General features: G+C 37.1%; 1 protein-coding gene across 4 annotated transcripts; it reads right to left on the bottom strand.

Moving 5' to 3' along the window:
- Positions 1–1,623: 1,623 nt before the first annotated feature.
- Positions 1,624–25,654, bottom strand: LOC121428557. Of its 4 annotated transcripts, none has more exons than XM_041625262.1 (8): positions 25,573–25,654; positions 16,885–17,065; positions 12,392–12,574; positions 11,560–11,672; positions 10,833–11,033; positions 9,559–9,661; positions 6,992–7,093; positions 1,624–5,872 (listed from the first exon to the last, which is right to left on the bottom strand). In XM_041625262.1, exons 1-8 carry the CDS (start codon positions 25,603–25,605, stop codon positions 3,747–3,749), a joined length of 3,042 nt encoding a protein of 1,013 aa, XP_041481196.1. In that variant the 5' UTR covers positions 25,606–25,654; the 3' UTR covers positions 1,624–3,746. The 4 variants fall into 4 exon arrangements, with proteins under 4 accessions (XP_041481196.1, XP_041481197.1, XP_041481195.1 ...); XM_041625263.1 differs by having other exon boundaries at positions 6,992–7,087; XM_041625261.1 differs by lacking the exon at positions 25,573–25,654 and adding an exon at positions 20,514–20,685 and having other exon boundaries at positions 6,992–7,087.
- Positions 25,655–27,432: the final 1,778 nt, after the last annotated feature.

Below are 27,432 nucleotides of genomic sequence, written 5' to 3'. Positions count from 1 at the left end.
TGCTTCAGGCAAGGAGGTCCTAATCATCAAATTCGTAAAAATTGAAATATTGTATAATTCAAACAATAAAAAACCAAAGAAATAGTGAGTGAGTGACATCATCGACTCTATCATTTGGATGTAACTGGCTTGTTCATATAACTATTTTGTTAAAAATAAGCGAAACTTTGAAATTTCATAACTTTCTTACTTTACGTCCGATTTTGATGAAATTTTCAGCATTGTGCTTGTCTGATTTTTCTCTATTGATTTAAATCAATTTTTTTCTGAGGTGGACTTAACCTTTAAGTATAGTGCATACTACACAAATAATTTATCTTGCAACGGAGCAACGGAAAGACATGTAAATGAAATACATTTATCAATTCATACACATGCATGTACATGTATCATTGTATAGTCTTAAGTACCTGTAATTTGTCACTTATTGCATTTCATACTCATATAAATTCATATATACAGCATATATCAAGATGTATGATTATAAAACAAGAATGAATATTAATGGCAGTAATTATATAAAAAGAAACCTTTCTTGCATACAAGAGAAAGGTGCAATAATAAAAACATGATATACATAATTATGTAGAGATTAAGTAATAAGATTGTTCATTGTGGAATTAAAAAAAGACAAATTATTGAAACAAAATGACACAACATTAACCTACAATCTATAAACAATTTGTACAAAATATAAATAAAATTGTAAGTCTTTAAAAAACATAATTCTATTTTTTTATAGACATTCCTGAAATCCTCATGATGAAATATTCATATCTTGTATCAAGAGTCAAAGCAAAATAATGACATTGTTAGTGCATTTGTCTTTAAAAAAGTGTCCTTAATAATAATGATAATAATAATAATAATAAACAGTTCTTGTTTAGTGCATATCACAATTATGAATAATGTCTCTATGCGCTTCCAAAGGACTTCGAGCCATATTTTACTAAAAGAATTACTTACCTACAATGTTACATTAGGGACTGCTAAGTTCCTACTATGTGTTATTATCTGTACATGTAACTCTATTTTATGTCAATGTGTAGGCCTTTATTTGTTTCAATAAACAAAACAAACAAACACAATGAGCTCAAACTTGTAGTGTGTCTGCATACACATGCACTTTGACTTGATTTTATTACAATTTTACAATGATCATGTCTTTGGAATACCTTGTTTTCACATTCGTGCGATCAGATGCAGACGCCATGATTAGCCTTTCGTAACTTATCGCAAAATTTTTGGACCATTAAAATTTTTTCTACAATCAATACGATTGCCACAACTGATCTGATATGACTTGATATGATCATTACAATTACGCCACAATTAAAAGCACATATTTAATCGTGGTGCGAATCATGGAAGTGGGATCTAGGTATAAGGGATTATTAAGGTGAAAAAAATCACACACTTTTTCATTTCTAAATGAGTTAAGGGAGGATCTCGAATAATAGACTTGGAAGACTGACCAATTATCAAATGAGTTGAGTTTGGACAAATGTATAGAATGATTAGAATCTACATTAAAAAATCAAACTATATTTTGCAGGATATAGCTTTTGGTGCAATACAACTGGGTATCAAAGCAGAGGATTATCTTTCTTTCTTTTTTTGGGGGGGAGGGCACAACAAAAGATGCCCCCCCAAAAGATAATCCTGTGTACCGATGCCCATGGCAATAACATGCTGCAGGTAAATGTATGCAAATTAAATGACTGAGAAAAGCATAATAGTTGAAAGTTAAATCTTCTAATTTCATCAAAACTTTAAGACTGTACGTCTGTCTGATAAACTCTTATTCATTTGTTTCATTTTCATACAATAAATATTTATGTCACATGTACAATTATGAGGTGAATAGTTTTCCAATATCTGAAATCTTGGCTACCGGTATACATTCACTAAAAGTTTCAATGAAATACAATCAAAATATATTGAAGCAGTGAAATTCAGTAAGTAGATGCATTTCTCTTTAAACAATTCAATATAATTTTTCTTTTGCACACATTTGGCAGTTTATGACGCAGTGAACCTTCAAAATTGGCAAAAAGTTAAATTAAAAGGCAAAGGTAACCTGGAAATGAAATTTCAGCCTCGTAAAATTCACACAAATTGAAGAATAAGCAATGAGATGAACAAGATAGCTCATCCAGACATTTTCAGAATTTTTCTCATTATATTCATTGTTTGATTTTGATGAAGAAAGATAGCAGGGGCTTGGAAATACTAACATTAGTGGAAAATCATATCTTTGGGGGGAATAGAGATATATAAAAGCTGCTGGAAAAATATTACTAATTTTTCAAGGTCAACTCAGGGCCCAGTAACACAAAGGTAAGTGATCAATCACAAATTTGAAAGAACAATTCTGATTGGTTCCTAGTCAGTCTAAGGAACAAGATGCACATGCAACGATGATCTTGATAGGCCATTTCAATTACTGATTAATCGCTCACCTTTGTGTTAACGAGGGCTTGGGCCCTGTCTCGCTAAGAGTTGCAATGGATTTAAAAATCAAACCCAAACTGAGAGTGATTTTGATCATTGCAACCCTTTGAAAATAGCAGCTCCAGATGAGGAGTCTGGAAGGCAAGAGTATGTTTATGGCAAAACACTCATACTCCATGCCATTCATTTAGTATGTAGACATGTAAAACCGAAAATATATACCCTGTTGTTTGCTGGATGTTTATACAGAAAGACAAAATATGAATCATCATTTTATCTCTACAATTTTGCTGTCTAATTGTCAGAGATCAAGTCTCACTATTAAAATCAATGCTTTCATGATTTGGAGTACAACTCTATGCTCAAAATGCTTGAAACGTTTTGAGATTTGTTATTGTATGGCTTTAATTGACAAGCCTCAATTTCAGCAGTAATATAAATAGCTGGATTTATAAAGCGCTGCTATTAAAACCCTGGCTTTAGCTCGAGTTACCATCATAGGCGCTCAGTTCATGCAAGGAATTGATTCTGATGGGTACACATTCACCCCACCTGGGTTGAGTGCAGCACAGTGTGGATACATTTCTTGCTGAAGGGAAACATGCTATGGCTAGGATTCAAACCCACGACCCTCTGTTTTAAAGGCGAGAGTCAGAACCACTAGACCACAACACATCCAGTACCATCTCATAGTCAAATAAACTATTGGAAGCTAAGTAAGTCTACTTCTGAGTGGAGCAAGGTTTAGCAGCTCACCATAAGTCTTTGCCTGCTGAGACTGGATCAACTAGACTATTCTATCCATACTGTTTGGGGGATCCAAACAACCCCCCTATCTTGCAAGTTGTCTTCAAGAAAGCATCATTTCATCAACAGGTTTTTTCTGATGAAAAGTTGACAACTTCCCGATTATGATTGGCTTAGCACAGATATCAGACTGTCACTATTAAAGTGTTTGATAAAACAAACTTTTATATCCCATCAAATAGATACATTTAATGCCTGGAAAAATAGTGCCAAAGTGTACATTGACCATGTGCCAAAAGATGCTATTTTACACCACAAAAGGCCATCTGATGTCATGGCGAGATTCATAACCCCTATCCCATAACTATTCTAATGCATGATAACAGAAGACAAAATGAAGTCAATTGGTTAATTGAAAAAATATAATTAATATCACGATACATAACAATTTGAAATTAGATCTATATCAAAACTAGTACATAAACAATACATATTTACAATTGAAGGTACAAAAAATTAGGGCATGATATTGTAAGAACCTGATATCAAAGCTCCCAAACCTGTGTGACCTTGGCATTTCTGACCTTCATGAGTGGTGCACTCTGGGAATGTGATGGAGGACTAGGTAGAGGGCGCTCTGGGAGTGGTCTATCACTCATATCCGCCTCAAGAGGGTCAGATATCCTCTTGACTGGAGACCCAATCTCTGTCGGTGAGAGGTAGCCCTGCTCATCCAGCTCAGGTCCTTCTGAAGACCCGCCGATTGACTGGGAACTGTACGCAAGTGGATTGGCGATCATTCCGGTAGAGTTTGTTTGCTCATTCAACATGGCCTGAACAGACACTGCAGACCCAGCTGATACTGCTCTTTGCCTCTTCCCCGTTGCCCCTTTGTCCTTTGCTTGTTTGATCTTTGCATCGACAGCACTGTCAAGGGGTAGATCACTGAGCTGACCCTGAGACCTTCGGGTGTAAGACTTTGTCTTGTCTGTTGTAGAGATGCCTTTGACATCAATTTTCTTCACTGTGGATTTTGGCAGAACTTTGGGTTTTCCTGCATTCTCCCCACCCTCCTCATCTTGACTCCGGCTCTTCTGCCTCATCATCTTCAGTCCAAGACCAAATTTCCTGCGGACTCCTGTCACTGGGGACTGTTTGTCCGAATCTTTCTTTGGTGAGATAAAATGAGGAGCAGCCTCGGGAGCTGAAGGATCTGGCTCTGACAGCAAGTTTGGATTTGATTGTGATTTCTTCATTTTCTTTGGTCGTCCTAAACTATTGAACAGCCTCTTATTATCCAGATCTTCAAGTGCAACTGATTTTGTCCCTTGCGGTCTTGCTGTATCGGAGAGATTGACGAGAGATTTTGCTTTTTTCATTTTGACTCGTTCTAGTGTCCTTTCTTTAAATGATTTCCGTCTCTCCTTTGGCTCAAGTTCTGCCGCGGGCACGGTTGCTACAACTTGCGTGTAAGTCACACTTGGCTCAACAATGGCTGAGTGATGTGCAACATTAGCAGATTCTTGCATGACTATTGTCGCAGTATTGGGATGAAAACTGTCTGTTGGTCTCACCGCAGCAAGGTTGGAGTCTACGTATCCCTCTGAAAAGGTGCTATTTCGCATTACATGGTTCTGTACATTGATTTCTTCAGCTGATGTGTTGCTTACAGATTCATATTCAGTTTGTTGGGCACCCTGCGCAGGGGTGGGCGGGAAAATATTGTTCACTTCCTCATAGGCATACCTTGACTTCTTGGGGGAAGTGACATAAGGGTTTTCTTCGGTTGGTGGCACTTCATCGCGAGGTAGGGATGGTAACTGCCTATCGCTCATCCAGTTTGGCATGTTTGTTGATGAGAAAAAAGCTAGGTCCAAAGACCCAAGGTTTGGCGAGCGGTCAATGTAAGAGTCTGTGATGGAGGTCGGGCTGCGGATGTTTTCTAGGGAGAATGAACGGGAAAGTGAACGGGAGTAGGGATGGGCACCTTCCCTGCCGATGCCCTCATAATCCACTCCTTGATACTGATGCTCCCTCTCTCCTGAGGAGCCCTTGCTTCCTGCAAACTCTCCTTCAAAGTAGGTGTGCACCAGAGGACTTGGAGGACCTGATCCATCCCCTCCTGTAGCACCTTTAGTTGTTTCCACCATGTGATACTCATGATCCTGAATGTTCAACTCCTTCATCGTGTTTTGCAACGGGGAGTTCACAAAACCACCGTTGGACAAGCCCCTTGCTGCAGGACTTGCAGCAATCAGAGGTGTGTTCTCATAGCTATCCGTCAGGGTGTTTCGGTAAGACTGGGGCGTATACTCCATGAACTGGTAACTAGATCTGTCACTGGCTGCAGTGCTCTGTGTCAGTGTACGAGGAATGGGTACATCCCAACTCATCCTGTCCTTGCTGTCGCGTCCCAGCCCTTGTCTGGTGAGTGTGTTGACCGCAGATCCAGCTGCCATCTCGGTGTAAGGTAGATTCTCCTCATCTGCTGGTCTTCCGCCCATGTCTGCATAGGGAAGGTTATAGTCTGGTTCTGCATTAGCAGAGGAAGCTGCACTTGGAGGCCGGGATGTCTTCATGGGCAAGGATGGGGTACGGGCCGGTACTGGTGGTGCTGCCTGGGTTTTCTTGACATTGTCGCTCTTGCTTCGGTCAATTCTGCGGTTGGATCCTGAAGAATTCAAAGGAAAATCAATGGTATTATCAAGGGAGAGTAAAACAACATGCCAATGAAAACATGTCTGCTCAGATTCTACTAATTCCATCATTAATTTTTCACAACCTACATGTACAAAGCATGTCAATCCACGCAAATAGTAGCGCTCAATCATACATGTATGGTGATCTAACAAGTATTAATTGATTCTGTCCATTTTGGCCTTAACAAGGAAACGTTCTGCAAAAAAGAGAATAAAACTCACATCAGAAATAATGCCATATTGTTTTAATTCATCATCTCTTCAAATAAAAAAAAAAAGATTACGGAAATTATTTTTGTAATTGACTAAGGAAATGGAAGTGTATCCAGGATTTGATTTGCAGATAGTTACGGTTTCACTGGCTTTCCACTGATAAAATTCATCTGATTTATCTTTTGGTCTTTGATAATAATATAATATAGGGTATTTATTATGCGCACATATCCACCTTGTTAGGTGCTCAAGGCACTCCTATATTACCCGGCTAAGCTAGGTGTTCATAGCGCACGCAGCTTTTTAAGGAATTACTTCCTACCGGTACCCATTTACTTCACCTGGGTTGAGTGCAGCACATTGTGGATCAGTTTCTTGCTGAAGGAAATTACGCCATGGCTGGGATTCGAACCCACGACCCTCTGTTTCAAAGTACGAAGACTAATCCACTGGGCCACAACGCTCCACATATTGTCAATGGAACTTCTGCAAAGTATAATAAATCCTTGATTCATAACTACATGTACCAACCTACTCAAACTTTATGATCCTCACCTTGTAATCTATTACAAGTTCAATTTTCAAAGATATCATGGTTGAGGAACAGGCCTTTGCTCATGCAGGCCTGACCCTGTGGGATTCTCTTCCACAGAGTTGAAAACCAAAACTTCAGTGTCCACCTTCTGGGGCAACTTAAAGACATACCTGTAGTACTGTGATTGTCAACAGAGGAGGCTATCCTTGTATGTTTTAAACCTGTAATGAAATTTTACTCTTATTTGCTCTTAAGCGTCTTGAGCATCCAATTAAGATGGAAAGCGCACTACATAAATCCTACATAGTATGTATTATTATTATTAAGAGAATTTGAATCTCACCATCTCTAGATCGGTCCAGCCGATCATAATTCTTAATTCGTCCGGGGACAGGTACGGCCTGGCTGTGCTGGGTGTGGTTCGGAGAGATTGGCCGACCTACATCTACATGGAGGAACAAACAACATGAAATGTGCACAGGTCAAATGATGTAATATGCAGACAATTTGGAGAGTGATATGCTATTAAATAAAACTAGTCTCTGTTGCATTAAAGTTACTATCATGACATTGTTGCCATCCAATGATATTCTTGATTCTGACATGCTGTGAAACATATATGTTACCTTGGTACTGTAGTTACATATACTAGTTACCATTGGATAGCAAAGTTAGCATATTTTCTTTTGTGCAATGAATAGCAAAATGGTATCATTCAATCAAGAGCAATGTTATATGCACATTTTGTCCAAAAGATGGACAAGTAACCAATCAGATTCATTTCTTTCAAGCATAATAATAGACAAAGTGGCAAGTCGCCCAAGAATAATAATCTTAAAGGGTAACACAACATTTGACCATTTCTCCAGGGGGGTGTTTCACAAAGATTTAAGTATGACTTAGAATCGCACTTAAATACCGAGTTGCGTACGGTATGAAAGGCTTGACCGCATTGGTCAGATCGTGTCATGAGGCAAGCACTACTGCGTGTCTATCAATAAGATCGCGCGTTGCATATCATTTATGCGTCGGTATTTAAGTGCAACTTAAGTCATTTTTAAATCTTTGTGAAACACCCCCAGGCTAAATTTCATCTAAGTTGTAGGGTTATGGTTGCAATAGGGTTTTATGATATAGGTTTAGGATAATGTATAATGTCAAACCCATGGTAGAAGTTGGTCATTCGATTAGTGTGTGAAATTTAGAGAGGAGCAATTGTCGCTGGAGCTAATGTCATGGAACCACTACCAAGATATAAAATAAAAGAGAAAATCAGATGTAGTTATACACCAGTTACATAATAATCACTTATTTTTAGAGTTGTCACAGATATTTAAACAATGCATGTTCTATTTTTATCCCAGTGTTATTGACATACATGTAGATCTGCTAAACCAGGAAAGGTATTAGGAAATCTTTCCTGACTACTGATGAGAGTTCCTTCCCGATTTCCCTAAGGGTTGCAAGATAAGATCACCAATACTGACATTTTGTTCATGAATGTGCAATGTAAATCTCATTGACTTCCAATGTTGGTGAGCTATGAAGTATCTGTGACAACCTGTGTTTGTGTTATGCTCGCACATGAAAATGAACAACATCATGTCTTTCAATTCATCCAAACTTCTAAAATTCAAACCAACTGACCTAACACATTAATGCTGGTTTGATATAATTTGTAGTATTTCTTGTCATGATACGTTATAATCAAGTTTTTATTTTGTTTCTCTTCTTTATATCAATTTATTCAGAAGTTTGATTATAATCACATGTTTACGTATATTTCTATTTTACGTTATTCTGTATAGGCACCAGCCAATGTGGAAAACCTCTTGACAGAATTTTTAAATTCTTTAAGGCAATCCCCAGGCATTGGCTGTTGCTCAATTTTATATTTATCTTGAAATGTTTCTATTAAATCTGTCATGTCTGTTATTATCTTGCCTGGAAATAAAATAAATAAGCCTAACATTTCCTTCCTTGAAGTCCCTTTACTTATTAAATCAAAAGTTACTGACAGTTCTTTCTTAAGAACAAAACCTTCAATTTGCATCCAATTTGATGAAATTATCTACTCATATACTTGTTAATTTTACTATTTTAATTCAAATCAATTTGTATTTCAAGTGGATTCCCACCTGCTGCAGTCATCAAATGAATCACGAGGGCCCAAAGAATAAATTACTTGATGAACCTCCATGCCTGTTCTCTACATGGCATCCACCCTACATAGCATCCACTACTTATTCTTCATATAATTTTGATATCTAATATTCATTGGAACATTTCATGACACAGTGCCAATGAAAATATAAATGAAAGAACCACCATAACTTTAAAGTGAGGGGCTCCAGAGATGCCAAGTAGTACAGATTTTCTGTATTTAGTAATAAAATACCAAATCATACAGATACTGCAGGAGTAGTCCCACACATACATGTATGTGCTCCTAAGCTAATCACAAACCAGGAAAGCTGTGAGATCAGACAACTTGTCAGTCAACAATGTTGATGAACTGCTCCCCAGAGTTTACCCCCACATTGGATTTTCAAAGGTGAAGAGGGGAGGGGGGAATCTACAGTGTAACACTTGTCTTGGGAGCTTTGTTCCTTGATATGCCACTGGTCATACATACACTGGTCTAAGCGCTGCATACTATTACCCTGGCTTTAGCACGGCTACCCTGATCGGACGCTCAAGCATTCAAGGAATTCCTTCTTACAGGGTACCCATTTACTACACCTGGGTCGAGAGTGGCAAATGTAGATAAATGCCCTGCCAAACAATGCCACTGCCATGGTGGGATTTGAACCCCAGAGCTTGTGGTTCAAAGTCCAAAGGCTTATTCACTGCACCACAACACCTCTACATTTTTGCCATGCCAACCAAAAGGACCTAATCTTCTCTTACCTACTGAACCCCTTCTTGGAAGGAGACCAAAGGTTGCTAACCTCAGCCTCTCGTAATCCTGGTTGACAACTTCAGCTACTGCTGGACCGGACTGGTTTTGTGGCTGCAAGATAATGATAATAAATTGTTTGGCTTTACAGGTCTTAAGCAGACTGCACACCTTACGATGGGTCTGCGACCTGATTTTGGAATAAAACGTAGTAGAATTCAATGCTAATATCAAAACATGGAATATCTTACTGTGTAATGTTTTAAATCATCGCACGAATACCTATGATCAAATATGTGACTATTTGAAGCTAATTTGGCCTTTGATTCCAAAATGAAGGCTTGCAATCTTTCAAAATGGTTATATTAGTATTCTTTCAATTAATTTTAACCTCAACTCACATTTTCAGAAAATTAGCAAAATGCGATTTGTTCCAAAATCGGATCGCAAACAGTCGTAAGGTGTGTGGTGGCCTTTAAATTTGAATATTTCAAAGGCAGGGAAACTTTTCCATGGGGGCACATTTCTATATTACAGTAGAAAAGGGGAAAATGACAAAAGCACGTCAAAATTTCCAATGCCAATATCAAGGTCAGCCAATATGGCATGCATAGTCATGGCCTTTGATTAATTCAAGGCCTGTATCATTTAACTTGATTACCCTGTAACAAAAAATAACTTAACACTGGCGTTTATTTCATGAAAATGATACATATCATTACTGTCATAATTCAGAATAGGTTAACCCCTCCCCCCCCAAAAAAGAAAAACAGGTTTTGGAAGTAGGTTAATGGTTTTGGGAGAAATATACAGTGTATCTTACATATTAGGCACATATCATAACAAAGATCATGGAAGAATTATTAAAGGAAGAAGAATGTAAGGTCTCATTAAAATACTCTATACATAATTCTGCTGCTTTTCAAAATCATTCGAATAAGTTGTCCTTAAATATTAATTCTGATCATATGTAATTTGATTTTGATTTTTTATAATAAAGCATACATTTATATTAATATGTTATAGTGAATACACTTGTAAATACCTTGATTTAGAGGATACAAAAAATAAATAGGAATGAACTATTAAGAAAAACAAAGAAGTGAAGACAGATACAATCAATTATTGGTATAACTTGAAATCTTGGATATCTAATATCTACATGTAAGAACTCAGTATAACTATTTGTTAATAACTTCATTGTGCTTTTTACCATAAAACTCACAATTATGTACATATTATCTTACAAAATTAGAGGGAAAAGCAAAGAAATAAGCAAAGCTACCTGAGCACTCAGATCCTCTGTTGTATAGGTATCCAGGAGATCGTATATCTCCCCATCCTGACCTGGCACCGTGGCAAAGACATACTCTGCTGCCCCCATTGGTGAGCTTCGTCCAGCCTTGAAGGAAAAACGGCCAGTCTCTGAGCTCTCAAACTCTCGTATGGATTTCAGAGGCCACTGCCCCACCAGGGATCTGGTACGCTGTGGCGAGTAAAGGATAATTGAGGATGGAAGATTAAAAATGTATTTATAAAGGGTATTCGAGGGTTTACGAGTGTGTGAGTGAGAAAGAGAGAGAGGGAGAGATAAAGGAGGAAAGTGACACAATGATATAAAAACAATATGAATGCAATATATATATATACCAAGCCCCATATACAAACCTTGATCAAAATACACATTTTTGTTAGCTTATCACATTGAACAAAGATGTAGTACATACAGTTATATGTGTAGGTAAAATTAGGCATGTTAAAGGTTTTTTCATAAATATTGGCCCTGGCTGGTAGCTCTTTATGAAAAAACAAGGGAAAAGACAAGCAAAAAAAGGAGGAAAAGGTTTTTAAAAAGGGAGAAATGAGTATAAAAAGAGATGTCTGGGTCATAGAGTCTACATTACCTGTTATTCAATTGAGAATCAAGGTGGTCTTGCTCTCCCCCCCCCCCCCACTTTAAAATACCCTGAGCCACCCATGCAATAGATACTACAAACTACAGAATACTTTACCTTTAGAGCTAGCGTAAGCCCCCATTTTGATAGATGAAGCAGGCAGGTGGAGGCCCTTGCTCCAATCCGTCTCATTGATTCTGAGTCGTCGGGAGTCACCTCGAAACACCTTCCTGTATAAAAGAGATTGAGAGGTACAATTTAAAAGGTAATGTTGCAATAGAAGGGGGATTGATTAACATTTATCATCTGAAGAGCTAACAGATTTGACAACTTTCCATGGAGTTGCTTGGCAAAGAAGCGCAGATGGGTGTTTCATAAAGCTGTTTGTAACTTACAAGTGACTTTATGAATGACAATGATTGGCGATAAAGCAGTTTATTGCTTACGCAGCAAAGGAAAGATACTACCATGTTTTCTTCACAAAATGTATGTTAATACTCTGTTTTACTCTCAGGAAGCAATTAAAATTATACAAGGAAGAGGAAATAAAGGAGAAGGTGAAATCATAGTGTTGTTTTTTTTTGCGAAATCAATAGCCCAACCAAAAGTTGTTTTAGTCTCCTATTGATTTTGCTTAAACTATCACTTAGTCTTAATCATGTTAAGATGGTCTAATTTCCACTTTGTGTATTTTTATAGAATTTTGCACTATTTCAAAAGAAAAATAAAAGTTCAAATCATTTGGCCTATGGCGTTGGACTAAACATAGCTTAACTAGAAATTAAACAAATTATGGTAAATGGGCTAAAAAAGCAATTAGACCACTTGGATGTATACTGTACAAACTAGTTGTGGACAACTAAGATTAGACAATGTGGGATTGGTAAGAAAGAAGACAAAGGGATGTATCCAAAAGGCAATTTAACTTGAATTTATAGTTAAACAGTACCTGGAAAATTTGTCCTAAGCTCAGTCTGGATCTGTAAGTAAAAGACCCAGAGGTCCATGACCGTCTGACTGTCCGCCAAGAACCGCCATGTTGATTTGGAAGTCCTGACCTCAAAGACGTGTTGCTTGCCCGTCGGATCATACTTCTTATCTACTCGGTACCAGGGTGATAGCTTGAGGCTCGCTGGATGGGTTAGAATTTACATAAAATCAAATATCATTATAGTAGAGAAGGTGCAATTCTAAATGTAATTGTAAAAAAAATCACAACTCATGAAAGTCCTAAGTCCTCAAGGCTAACTCAACCATATTTATACCCAAAGTCCCAAACCAGCAGTATATAATACTAATAATACTCTGTGTAAGTTTGCAATTATTGTGTAAAGTTGAATGCACTATGCCTTTTTACAAGCCAAGGTACAGGTGTATAGCATTCATTTTTTTAAAGATAAAGGTCTCATATTCAAAGAGTATCTAGATTGAGACAGCTGTCATACAGTTACACTTCATAATTCCGAAGGTTCTTTATTCCGAAGCTTCGTAATTCTGAAACACGTAAATTGCCAATACCTCGATGTTCGTTAATGTTCGAAAACGTAAAAGGGTTCGTCAATCCGAACATTTGTGGCGATATTCAGAAGGTTCAATGTTCCGAATGTTTGTTAGTCCGAAAACGAAATAAGATCCGTTGTTCCGAAGGTTCGTTAATCTGAAAACGAAATAAGGTTTGTTAATCATTACCTTTTTGAACTAACAGACCTTCGGAATTAGAAACCTCATTTCGTTTTCGGATTAACGAACCTTCGGAATTATGAACCTCACTTTGTTTTCGGACTAACGAACCTGCGGAATTACGAACCTCATTTCGTTTCGGACTTATGAACCTTTGGAATAACGAACCTTCGGAATATCCAAACCTTCAGAATAACGAAGCTTCTGAAATACGAATGTATGCGCTGTCATAGAGCGTATGACTCCTATAAGTTCTATTTCATCTTCCTTTCTCTCTTTGTCTAAGTCCCTAAGAGCACAGAGACACTCAGACAATGTGTATTATCATTTTATTCAATTACACTGCATATTTCCATTTTACCTGATTTTTGTTATTTCCTGAACATCATTAAAGGTAAAACACTGAGGCCAATATTCTCGAATGAGGTTTCAATGGTACCATGGTACAGGCTCATGGACTATGCAGACTTTTTTTTACGTACTGATATTAATAGCTTTATATCATCACATACACTTCGTTAAATTCAATTTAAAGTGCGCTTTTGGCAAAGGGCACTAAAAGGGAAGCAGGATAATGAGAGATCTACACAATCCATTGTTTTACGCCATTGTGCAATTGAAACCTCTTTTGAGAATGGAGGCTAATGTGTATTGAAGTTCACCCTGACAAAAAGTTTATTGTAAAAATAGCAGAAAAAAAGAATACTGCTGAAGGTTTGAGAAATATCCATCAAAGATTCAAAGAATCGAAAAGATAGAATTTTACTACTTGATATGTGACATCAAATACAGTATGCAAGAAGTATTCTTACATAGCGAATGGTAAAAAAATCAATAAAATGTCATATTCTGAGAAAACTGAAAATGGTTTTTACTGTACCTTTTGTTTATCAATAGACAAATCATTTCACACCCGATCATGAAAAGAAAACAAACATAAATCATCAGGAACCATTAAAAAAAATTAAATTCATGCTTTTTATACTACATAGCATATGGAGTAGCTGCTTGTTTATGATGTCACAAATCCAAAATTTTAAATTCTAATAAGTTTCTTCATTTTGAAAGGACAAGTCCACCCCAGCAAAAAGCTGATTTGAATAGAAAGAGAAAAATCAACTAAGCAGAACACTGAAAATTTCATCAAAATCGGATGTTAAAGGAGAATGAAACCTTTGGAACAAGAAAGCTTGTGTGAAAACAGAAAAATAAAGAAGCAGATCAACAAAAGTTTGCAAAGAATCAGACAAAAAATGAGGTTATGAGCATTTTAATATTGTGATCACTAATGTTATGTAGATCCTCACATTGGCAAGGCGACAAAGATGTGCGATGTCACTTGTGAACAACTCTCCCCATTACATTAATTAAATTGCTTCTTATTACATCTATCAGTAGATCATGTATTCTTTATATAGGAGGGCATGTATTAAAGGATACATCATGGATAAAGTGTTTGTATCACAATAAGACAAAGCAAAGAGAGACATTTTGAGGGTATTTTATAGTCATTCAAAGGGAAAGTTGTTCACATGTGACATCACACATCCTTGTCGCATTGCCAATAGGAGGACCTCCATAGCATTTAAGTGATTGCAATATTCAAATGCTCATAACTTTCTCATTATTTGTCAGATTTTTCTCAAACTTTCTTGGTTCTTATTCTTTGATTTTTCTGTTTTGACACAGGCATACTTGTTCCAAAGGTTTCATTCCCCTTTTAATAAGAACTGACATTTTAAAGTTTTGCTTAATTTCACAAAACAGTTATAATGCACATCCTGTTCAGTATGCAAATGAGGGAACTGATGACATCACTCACTCACTACATGTTTATTTTGTATTTTTTTATATTTACATGAAATATTTGGATTTTCTCGTCATTGTCATGTAAAGTTTCATTCTTTCCCGAACACATGAAATTCCAATAACATTTTGTGGTTCAAGCAAGGGGTCCTAATTGTCAAATTCGTAAAACTTGAAATGTTGTATAATTCAAACAATAAAAAACAAAAGAAATAGTGAGTGAGTGACATCATCATCACTCTCATTAGCATATCACCAAAAATTTGAAATGTCATAACTTTCAGAAATTCATATTTAAAACATCAGATTTTGATGAAGTTTTCAGCATTATTCATGTTTAAATTTTCTCTATTTACTTAAATCAACCATTTTCTTGGGTGGACTTGACCTTTAAACAGATTTTCCTCAAACCTTCACCAATATATTTTTATTATTTTTTTCTGCTATATTTACAACAAACATTTCTTTAGGCTGAACTTCCCCTTTAAGCCAGACAGCAGAAAACAAAAACAGACAAATGAAAGAGAACAGAAGCCACCGGGTGTCATGTTTTTTTTCAAGAATTCAAAGATAAGAATAGGCTCCAATGTCAAGAAAATATTTCCTTTCTTTTGTAATCACATGGCATGTTAAAAACACACATGTATGTATGCATCATATGACCACATATTGTTGATTACAATGCTTATATAGAAATTGATATGGGAGTGACTTTGTGTGTACACAGATAACAATGGAAGTTTTGATTTTCTTATTGAAACGGTTAAAAAGATAAACGTACCATTTTAAAGAGGATCTATTACATGTACAAAACACATCATGGAAACAGGAGATTGTGAATGATGTAATTTTGTTTCAAGCATAAAAGAAGAAACATAGATTTAAAGTTTTCAAAATAATTTGTTGAGCTTATACATGTATCTGTGGGAGGTTATATTTAAAGCTTGTGTATAGTTTTGGTAAATCCACCAAAATGCACCTATCACTATTCCAATTCATTGCTAGCTAATATGAATGGATATGCCCTATAATAGTTATGATGTGGAGGATATGAAATGAAAATGTGTTTTACAGGATAAATTTTGCGATTTTACATGGAAATTTAACTTGATCGGGTCACCCGATCAAATTAAATTATCTGTGTGTTTTTGTCTTTCAATTAAATCCTATTCCAAATCATGGAATGGGCTGAAACTTTCAAGATATGTTCTTTGTCTGTAACTTTTGGATATCTAATCACTAAATTTATAAGATAGTGCTTGAATGCCCATTTTTTTAATTTAAAACAAGCATCGCCGAGAGAGGGCGCTATATATCCAAGATTTGAATATTTGAAATTTTCTCAGAGAAGTGCAGTTGGAAAAATATCTAAAGGTCTCTACGCTTCAGTAAGACTGTCATATTAGATGATATTCGATTATCAATCACATTATTGACCCTTTACCAAAGCTATACACAGGCTTTAATATTATCTTGAAAGCAGTGCAAAAATGTAAAGATTCTAGACACGTTTTTGGCAGAATTGTATTTTTGCATACTTTGCTTTCATATTCAATTATCGATTTCTTGGTCTATATTGAGTTTACAATTTATAGGATAAAAAAAATCTCAGGTTTTCTTACGTACTGCACTTTAGTTTTCATTGCAAGATTAACATTTTGAATATCACTGAATACCAGAATTCCCCCCACCATCAAACTTGAACAGCACTTTTTTCCAATGAAATAATAGAAAAAAATATGGCTGGTAGATTATCATTTTTTTATTTTCTTTTATTTTTCTAATTAATATTGAAATTTATCAATCATAAGTTGTATGTATATTGGCAATCTTAAAAATTTTAGGACACAAAATCCAGAACACAAAAAATGCACTATTTAAAGGCCATAATCGAACAAATAATAAAGCAAATTTCAATACAGCTTAATTACATGTAAGAAATAAAAGCCACCATACCTCGAGGTTTGTGGAAGTTACATGCCACATCCTTGTCGAAGACGGCCAAAACAGCAACATCATGGTTGTCTTCGGTTTCCTTCAGTAAGACAACATATCGTTTCTTCCAACTTGGCGAGCGGTTTAAGAAATTCTTCTTCTTGGCGTTAGTCTCTGCTTCAGCAGCTTTTTTCAGCCAGCCCTGCAGTTGGACCAAGATATTATGGATTATAGAAATTAAAACACTTTGTTACATATCTCACAAGTGCTTGTACTATGAGAGAAGACCTCCCAAACAGGACAAGAAAAGCGATCTATGTGAGGAAGTGGTCCCTACGGACAGTTACTGCGGCAGCCCGAACACGTACTGTGTGAAGACGTGTCGGGGTCCCCGGGGCAATACGGACAGGTTCTTGTTCTTGTTATGCTTCTATACATGTATATTGGGAATGGAATCCAAAGGAAATAAAGTTAAAATCTAATACCATTTCTCCACTTTGATATCGAGCACTTTCAAAGTGAAGTCTGGTTTAGGTGCTTTCTTTGTCATTCTTTCCCCGGCTTGCCAAAATTTCTCCATAAAAATGCATCCCCTTTCTCCACTCCCAGAGGAGCATTCAATCAAGGGCGTGGTCTTTAAATAATACACAACAGATGGTTCTAACATCTAGCATGGTCAGCAGCCCTTAAAAAAGAGTAATAATAAAGAGAAAGTAAATTAAATTATGCTATGTACAGCAAACTAATCTGTTTTAAAGGTTGATCTTCTCTAGATGTTAAGCTCATCATAAAAGTAACATTAATGCAAAATGCCCTGAAAGTGCAAAGCATATATTATTTACCCACAATTGAAAATATTAATGCCTAAGAGATATCTAATTTCCCAACAGATTCTATTCAGGCAAGAATAAGAATTAATATTGATTTTTTTAAACCTACAATGTACACCTGTATAGTATCTTTACTTGCAAGAAATTATATTTTGCAAGTTGCAATGTCCAATAGCTCCATGGTCCAACTACATGTATTATTATTATACCTTTCACAAATCATGGAGCTCTATGCATAAATGCAACAAAAATATGTACATTTGAGAAGTCGTGTAGCGAGCTGCTATTGACACTGCTACAGTTCAATAAATACCGATTCAAAAAGAAGCCGGTGAATGAAAAGAACTTCCATTCAAGCTTAAAGCATGCTGACAAGAAACATTGAAAGGAATACCGGTAAAGTACACACAAATAAACCAAGGATTTTATCAAACAATGTAAGGTGTAAGTCAAACATGTATGAAGGACTAATCTATGATAGCAAGGAATATATGGTTGAATACATTGTAAGAGCAAGCTCTTACATCTGTACATATATTTGTTTGTACAAGTGTACAAAATTAAAAAACAAGATCTCTACAATTATTGGAGTTGATGAATTCATCAGCTTACAAAGTCACAATAGGTTCAGGCATACATTGCACAGTAATGTAGCTACTATTCTATTCAAATAAGTAGTGAAAGTTAGCACAGTGCATGTAATATGTGACCCCACTTTTTTAATAAAAAGTGTACAAAAACATGAAATTTACCCTCTGACTGCACAATATGTTAAATCTTTTTTAACAAGAGCACACCTAGTTACCAAGAATGCATCTATAGAGCATTTCCATTTATTTGAATGCAGAATAAAAGAGCATGTTGTCAATTAAATGCCTTGCTCACAGGCATAGATAAACCCCCACACTTCAGCTAAGCTCCCCCTCCCCCCCCCCCCGTTTCCATGACATTTGCTCCAGTGAACTCCAACCCTGGGTTCAACACTACACCCTACCCTAACCCTACATGTACATCTTAAGCCCCAGTCACATATAGAGCCCGGACCACCCCGGACCATCCCGGATCTGATCCGGGGTGGTCCGGGGAGAGATCCGTGTTGGCGCCTTGGGCATCCTTGGAGGTCCGGGGTGGTCCGTGTTGGTCCTTGAACGTCCGGGAGGCCAACACGGCAGTTTTTGACTGTCAAAAACATCCGGCGTCATCCGTGGACTGCCGGGTTGGCAAAGCCATCCGGGATGGTCCGTGTAAGTCCGTGTGGCTGCCGTGTAGGTCCGTGTAGCTGCCGTGTAGGTCCGTGTGGCTGCCTGGAGTATCCTTGGCAGTCCGTGTTCTTTTTTCCCATCAAAATCATTACAATGCTATTTACTTTATGAACTTTTCAGTAGTTGTTAAATAGTTGACACAAACATGCTTAATTTATTTATGATTAAATGGATGATTAAATAATTCAGGATATTTTCTTACGCTTTGGAGATTGGCCCCAACCTAATATTTGTAAACTTAGTGCATGTATGAATAATTTCTTCTATTTTTTCTAATATTTACCCCAACTTTGTCTGTTATTATTATTTCACATTTCATTTTTTAATATGTTATATGTATATGTTATGTACCTGTTACATCGAAATTGTACATTAAGTTTTATACTACTGCCCTTCATCGATAGTTATGTGTCAGGACCTGGGCCTATCTTAATTTTGATTATGTTTTCTATTGACTTTGTAAATTTCTTTCCTTTATTGTGATTTCAATAAAGTGATATCAAATAAAATATCAAATCAGTGGCTTACCTAGGATTTTCCACGGGGGGGCAAAATCGTTCTCCAAAAAATTTGACAAGCCAAAAAAAAAATAAAAAAAAAACGGTTTTCAATCACAAATAAAGGATTTCGTACCCGAAAAAAAATTGACAAGCAAAAAAAAGTTTTCAATCACAAATATGGGTGGTGGCTCGTCGGGGGGGGGGGGGGGGGGGCAAACTGCCCCCTCCCTCTGCCCCCGTAGGTATGCGAGTGAATCGAATCGAAATTAAATTTGTCGTTCAAGATTTGAAGTACTTAACACTACTGTTAAAACCGTAAACTGTGTTGTATTAAAAAACAGCGTTTTTACTGGTTAAGGAAGTTTTGAGTTTTGATATCTTTTTTAAAAACATCATAATATAATGTTGCGACAAGGATGACAAAAAATGAATAAATATCAGCTCATTATTATGAGCAGATTTAATTTGCCGTGCTGGTCAATAAAGCTGCCGTGTTGATCCTTGAGCTGACGTGTTGGTCCGTGTAGCTGACGTGTTGATCCGTGTAGCTGACGTGTTGGTCCGTGTTGCTGACGTGTAGGTCCGTGTTGCTGACGTGTTGGTCCGTGTTGGTCCTTGTCGCTGACGTGTTGGTCCGTGTTGCTGACGTGTTGGTCCGTGTAGCTGACGTGTTGGTCCGTGTTGCTGACGTGTAGGTCCGTGTTGCTGACGTGTTGGTCCGTGTTGACGACGTGCTCTGCCGGCATGGTCCGTGTTGATCCGTGTGAAGCTGCCGTGTTGATGCCGTGTTTACAGTCATCCGGGGCAAAACTATCCCGGACCTCCCCGGATCATGCCGGCATTGCCGTGTTGATCCGTGAGGATCCGTGTTTATATGTGACTGGGGCTTTAGACAAAATACAGCCAAAAGCAATTGTCAGAGAAGTGTCGTGTCACCAGCCCCCCCCCCCCCCCCCAATAATAACTCTGCCGCCCTTGTTCCTTACTGCTTTGTTTGCAACACTACATGTGAACCAGTGAAGATGTGCACACAAAATTATAGACCAAAAGTTGATTACCTTGAAGTAAAAGCAATTCGGATAGCAATTACACGGTTCATATTCACCATCCCTCTGATGTGGCGACATAGTACTACTCCTCAGTTTCAATTTCATCTTGCACAATAATTATTTTGAATAAAAATCCTAAATAAATCCTCCACCAAAACTCGTGTGAAGCTGGCTCGATGGGAACCATTTGATAACTGCCAATATAGAATGTGTTTCACCACCCAACCTGGTAGTAATTAGTCTAAAGATAGTACTTTGTTCACTTGTTTATTGTTTTCTTTATTCTTTCTTTACTGCATGCAAGTGGCGATCAAGGTTAATTCAGAATTATCTGGAAATTGACAATCGGAAACTGTATAGTGGGACGTAAGTTTGTGATCTCTTTCCTGCCTTTCCTGTTTATTGGTAGTACAATGCAGGTCATACAGTGAGTCAGTAGACCCATTTACACACAGAAAAACAAAAATTGGTTGACATTTTTATAGCTCCTGTTCACACATGCAGGAATTATAAAAATATTACCTTATTTAAAAGAGTAAATTATCTAAAATTTGTGAAGAATGACCGATGGGAAATAACCAAATGCTTACATTTCTTTGCTTCTTTACATTAAAAAACATTAACTTTAAAGCTTCAAAACATGGATGATATTGAAAGTCATGTAATGTATTCATTATCATATGGATAAGGACTATAAAAATTCCTCCTAACGTTGGAACGAATTTTGAAGGTGCTTCACAGATTTGTATGACCCCATTCTTTGGATTCAGGTTTGCCTACACATGATCTATATGTACATGTGTCTCTACCCCCTGGGAAGTGTTGCGACAATGCATAGTCAAGTCATTCACAAACTTCATATCCTGATTGGGGATTGGCCAAGTATGTACAGCTAGATTGACATCTTGATGCTAGTAACGCAGTGGAATTTGAACACTGGCGGTTACAGTGTAAAGCAAGAGTGAGAACCACTGAACTACATGCACAGATGCTTACATGTACATTAGCCTACTATAGGGTTGACCAAGTTTGAAACAAAATTGTTACTTTTACAGAAATCATCTCCTTCACTAATAGTACCCACTCTCAAGAAAACTTTGGAAGGGGGTGCTCAATATATTCAAAATGAAAACAAATGTGAAAATACCAAAACAAAATTATCTTCAAATATTTCCATGTGTGAACTCATCAAAACCTTGGTCTCTGTGGTTGCATTGTTTCTTATGACCTAATTATTTCTTATGAACTCATCAAAACCTTGGTCTCTGGCCTTGAAAAACTGTTATAGGATCCAGGATACATGTAGACTAGACCATATTAACATCTGCCCATTCAGAAAAAAATGCCTGCAATTATTTTTTTTTCAAATAAAAATATCTTATTTTTTTTCATGAATTCACTTTAGCCTGACCAAGATTTTTAGTTTTTTAATGTGACAGAACACTTTTCGCAAGAGTTCTTCTCGCATCACTGACAGTCTGTAATCTGGAGAAATTCCTACAAAACTAGAGGCACAGTATCAGTATATAATTTTAGGGGTATTAAACTTGCAAATTAAAAAAAAATACCACTGCAAGGTCATCTTTCTGGCTTTGGCAAGTGTGGATACATCCCAAAAAATACACCAAACCAATCCCATACTGACTTATCAGTGACAGAATGCTTCATATTCCCTTTTAGGACAAGGAAATATTTTGTTTGGTTTATTACTTGGCCAAAGTCAGTGCCACCACCATAACTATTTTTTTAAATGTAGATTTTAAAAATATGAGAGAATAAAAAAAGACTCCCTGAACTATTAATCAAATTTTGGCTTTGCAAAATTTGGCTTTTTAAATTGAATAGATTAACAAAGTAAAGGTATTTTTTTAATAAAAAGCTTAATAGCTTTTTAATACATGTAGATCTGGTTTGCTTCGTCATTGGAATTTAAAATCATTACTACGGTAACTAAAAGTGCTTTCTTTGTACATGTAGATCTACTGATAAGTACTAGTGTAATGGTCAAATTTGTTTATTTATTTCATTTCCAGGCAAGACAACCAGAATATATACAAAAATCAAAATCGGTATTAGGAAAATGACAATATATGTTTAGATGCATTACTTATTAAAACAAAGAACCTAATTTGCTCTATTTAGTTTAATATGAGCCTTAACATTTTGCTTTCCTCATCGCTTACACCATTAAATTTGTTTATTTAAATCCTAATGGGCTCATCCTTGATTCCATCTTCACAATTGATTGACATGTAATTTGTCTTAATCTCATCCTTCATTACATCTCCACTAATCCCCATACATTGTCTTAATCTCATCCTTCATTCCATCTCCACTAATCCCCATACATTGTCTTAATCTCATCCTTCATTCCATCTCCACTAATCCCCATACATTGTCTGAATCTCATCCTTCATTCCATCTCCACTAATCCCATACATTGTCTTAATCTCATCCTTCATTCCATCTCCACTAATCCCCATACATTGTCTTAATCTCATCCTTCATTCCATCTCCACTAATCCCCATATATTGTCTGAATCTCATCCTTCATTCCATCTCCACTAATCCCCATACATTGTCTTAATCTCATCCTTCATTCCATCTCCACTATCCCCATACATTGTCTTAATCTCTTCCTTCATTCCATCTCCACTAATCCTCATACATTGCCTTAATCTCATCCTTCATTCCATCTCCACTAATCCTCATACATTGCCTTAATCTCATCCTTCATTCCATCTCCACTAATCCCCATACATTGTCTTAATCTCATAGAAAGAGCACTTCACCAGTTTCATTGCATTCCATTCTCTCATTCATTTTCCCTTCAGTCATGCTTCTTACAAGTAACTTTCCATTCCACATGGCCTTTAGTTCTCATAAGTATTCAGTTGAGTTTCACCTCATGATCACCCTTCTCTATGCTTTAATCGGTCCTTATTGTTTAATAGGGTTAGTAGATTAAAAAGAGTAATGAAAATATATTTTGTGCCATTGTGCATGTTTATCAATCATGGATCATACCATGGACGTGGTCATGATGTCATACATCGGGATAGAACATCAACAGTCAGAACTGAAATCAAAAGTTCTTAATATTACGATTGGCTTTAAGATCATTCACATTTAGGCTATTTTATTATAGAGAGCCCCCGCCCCCTCCACACACACACTTTTTCAGTAGATATTTATGTGAACAAAAATGTGAAACATTGTAACGTACTTAGATCCTAAACATGTTCAGCTCCTGGCCCCTCCCCCGCACTTTGACAAACCCATTCAACAGACAACACATCACCTATTCACAGACACAGCCCCTGCTAAACTAGACTAAAATCTTCGGTCTCTGTTTTATTGGTTGTTTTGCTGAACTCCGTTGGCTCCATTCACCAATTAAAGAGACCAAAGTTCTAGCTCAATCTGTACAGGGGACTCAATGGCCATATGTATTATAAGTTTGGATGAACCACGGAAGTGGGAGTTGCGTGACAGCCGAAGTAAGTCACTGTTTTTTTTCTCTTAAGTTTATTTTACCCCTTTTGGTGCATTTCAGGCCAAAAATAATCCCTAATATTGGTCCAGTTCTTTTTATATATTTTTATGAAATAAAAGAAAAATTCGACAAGCCCCATCGGGGGGATTTTGCATCAATTTAATGTTAACCCCTAATCAGCTTGTATTGGCGGCTGCATGTGTACCAGGAAAAAAAATCAAAATGTTTTAAAACTCCTCGAAACAGATGGCGCGGCGGCCAACTGTAAGTACATGCAAATGAAGATGAAGTAAATTGTTATTGCTAAAATAACCTAGGCTAGTATAGTAGTAGGACAAAGACAAAGTCTTTGATTTTAATTGCAGTGTCAGTTCCATCATCAGGGCAACTGCCTGGCAATGCCTGGGTAGACCAAAAGCTTCATTCAGTCTCTGTATTTTGGTTGTTCCGCTGAAATGCCTTGGCTCACTCATGCCATGGATAGTAAAATGTCAGAAATTGTTGAATAAATCCCCAGAAAAGACGGTTATTCATGTTATTCCTGTCTACTGCCTGGGCCGCCCAGGCACAAGCGAAATAGTGAGTGTGACTGTAAGCATTGAGCATGTTAAAGTTACAACAAAAACCCTCATTTCCACTAAAACCTAATCACCACTACCGTAAGGGCACTAGTATTCAACCCGTTTTTAGAGTTTCTTCAAATATACAGAAATATGGAATTTACCTGAATTTCAGACCTGTCTTATTTCCAAGCGCAAATGCTGGTGCTTCTTTATCCGTTATTTTTTTCTTTAACCAGTCGACTGTGTGCACGGACGATCGAATTACATAGCGACGGGTTTTTGCACTAGTATTCAACCTGTCTGCACTAGTATTCAACCTAGCAATAAAAGATGGCCCTGTCTCTCAATTTGCCCTTGTCCCAATCGACTATGGACTAGACCATTTGAGATGAGACCAAACAGGGAATTAATCAAAGCCAGAGACTTACATAGATCTAGATCTAATTTAGCAATATAAACCCTTTTGAGATTTGCTATCTATCCTCACTAGGTTGAATACTAGTGCAATTCAGTGCAAAAGGCCATCGGCGCATAATTCGATCCTACGCGCATACAGTCGACAGATTGATAAAAAAAATACCGACAACAGATTACCCTGGAAATAACAAAGGTATGAAATTAAGACAGTTTCCATATTTCTAAATATTTTTGGCAATATGTCAAAATCTTTGAATTATGCCGGGTTGAATACTAGTGCCCTTACGGTACGTCTTGTTTGACTCACTTCCGGGGGCTTGTTTTCACCGCGCGACTAGTACGCAAGCACCGTATCCCAACAATTGCACTCGCCCGGCGCTCTGGGTGCACTTCCATGCACAAACACCCTCACACACATCTCACGATCTCCGAACGTAAACAACACGCATTTCACACTTATTTCACATGATTCTTTTCTTGCAAAGGACTTGCAGTTTAAGATATCCGTAGAAAATATGTCATATTAATATAATGATAATAGCTACAGATAAAGCGATAACTTAATCACATTAAAAAATTAAGTGAAAATCACCTTGTAAATGACCTCCGGCTGGGCTGACGCCATTGTTTATGTTTCATCGGGTTGAGCATAGACGGTTGGAATCGCATGCCACACTATTCATGGTATCGTTGAGAAAAAGAAAAATCTACCTAAATTTTCAGTGCACGGTACGTCGGGGGGGGGGGGGTCTTATAAGTTAGGCAGCGGTTTGTTTGACTATTTTCAACGGATCAAAATTTTTTTGCATGGAGTATGAGACTAGCAAATCTATCAGTAAAAATAATGAATAGGGAAAAATGAGAACTAGAGAGAAAACATATAATATAATAAAATATATAAAGGGAATATGAAAGAGGAATATAAAAACTAAAGGAACAAGAAACAAATGAAGGAAAAGGCAGAAAGTTATGAAGAACAAAACATAAAGAAAGAAATTAGTAAATATGTATAGGCAGTGAACACAGTGTTCATCATCATCATGGACAGTGCTATCTTCAATATCACCAACATCATTTTATAAGCATTAGCATGCACTGGCAGATCCAGGGGGGGGGGCAATTAAAGCCGGCCCATGCCCCCCCCCCTCCCTCCCTTTGAGAGGAACAATTAAATTTTAATTCTGTTAAAATAGAAGTGTGCCCCCCATTAAAAATAAAGACTTTTTTGTCAAAATTTTGCCCCCCCCCCCCCCCTGGAAGATCCTGGATCCGGCCCTGATCATTAGCGTTATCGTTGTCACGTCGATCATCATCATCACCACCATCACTTTTAATTGTCATGATTAATAAGAAACTTGGGGGGAAAAGGACCGAATTGAAAGAAAGAAAGAAAAGAAAAAAATGGGAAGCAGGGGGGAGTGCAGGTAGTCAAAGGCAAGCCATAAAATTAGATATCAGTGAATATTTTAGCAGCCGTATAGATGGGGGCATTAGAGCGCTTGCCCCCCCCCCCTCCCTCCCCAATTTTTCACAACCAAGAAAAAATAAAGAAAGGCAAAGAGAGAAGGGAAAAATATGATTTTTTTCTGAATATTATGTCAAATCCTATCACAATATTGGATCTTTGTATATGATGTTGAACAGTTTTGCTCTCTCACAACTTTTTATAAATTTGTGCGATATGCTGTGTCGTTTGCCTCCTCAACTTTTTTTTGCTCCATTACTCCAATACATCATCATCACCATAAAATTAATCACCCCAATCATCATTACCATTATCATCCTCATTAACCCCATAATCATTATCATCATCATCATATCATCATCACCATCACATTTATCATCCTAATCATCATTACCATCACCAACATCATTCTCATCACTATCATCATCACAAATATCATCTCTTCCATCATTACTATTATCATCCTCCTCATCATCACTATCATTACCATCATCATCATCATCATATCATCACCATCAGTCTCATCACTTCCACTGTCATCACCATCATTTTAATCTTCACCGGCATGCTACTCTTGTATATCATTTCAGCATCATGACCCATCAACATTTTCTTTAACTTTAACATCGCCATTCTTCTTGATATTATAATAGTCATCATTATCACCATAATCACCACCATCATCACCATCAACTTACTCTATAAATAAAGCCATTATTCATAATGGCGTGTGGGCGCGCTGTGGTTTAGTGGTTCTGACACTCGCCTTTCAGAGGGTCATGGGTTAGAATCCTCGTCATGGCGTGTTTTCCTTCAGCAAGAAGTTTATCCAAAATGTACCACACTCGACCCAGGTGAGGTGAATGGGTACCCAGCAGGATTATTTCCTTGAATGCACCGAGCGCCAGTGATGGTAGCTCGAGCTTAAGCCAGGGTAATAATAGCAGCGCTTTGTATCCTCAGGCAAAAAGCGCTTTATAAATCCAG

The sequence above is a fragment of the Lytechinus variegatus genome, chromosome 15, assembly GCF_018143015.1.
Source record: "Lytechinus variegatus isolate NC3 chromosome 15, Lvar_3.0, whole genome shotgun sequence".
NCBI lineage: Eukaryota > Metazoa > Echinodermata > Echinoidea > Temnopleuroida > Toxopneustidae > Lytechinus > Lytechinus variegatus.
This window is presented reverse-complemented; position numbering and strand designations above follow the sequence as displayed.

Excerpts from the sequence above, each read along its gene's own strand:
- LOC121428557 (XM_041625260.1), bottom strand. The coding sequence starts at position 20,609 with ATGAAATTGAAACTGAGGAGTAGTACTATGTCGCCACATCAGAGGGAT. Across the intron at positions 11,673-12,391 it reads GCTTAGGACAAATTTTCCAG|GAAGGTGTTTCGAGGTGACT; the intron begins GTACTGTTTAAC and ends TCTTTTATACAG. Across the intron at positions 9,662-10,832 it reads CAGAGGATCTGAGTGCTCAG|CCACAAAACCAGTCCGGTCC; the intron begins GTAGCTTTGCTT and ends ATTATCTTGCAG.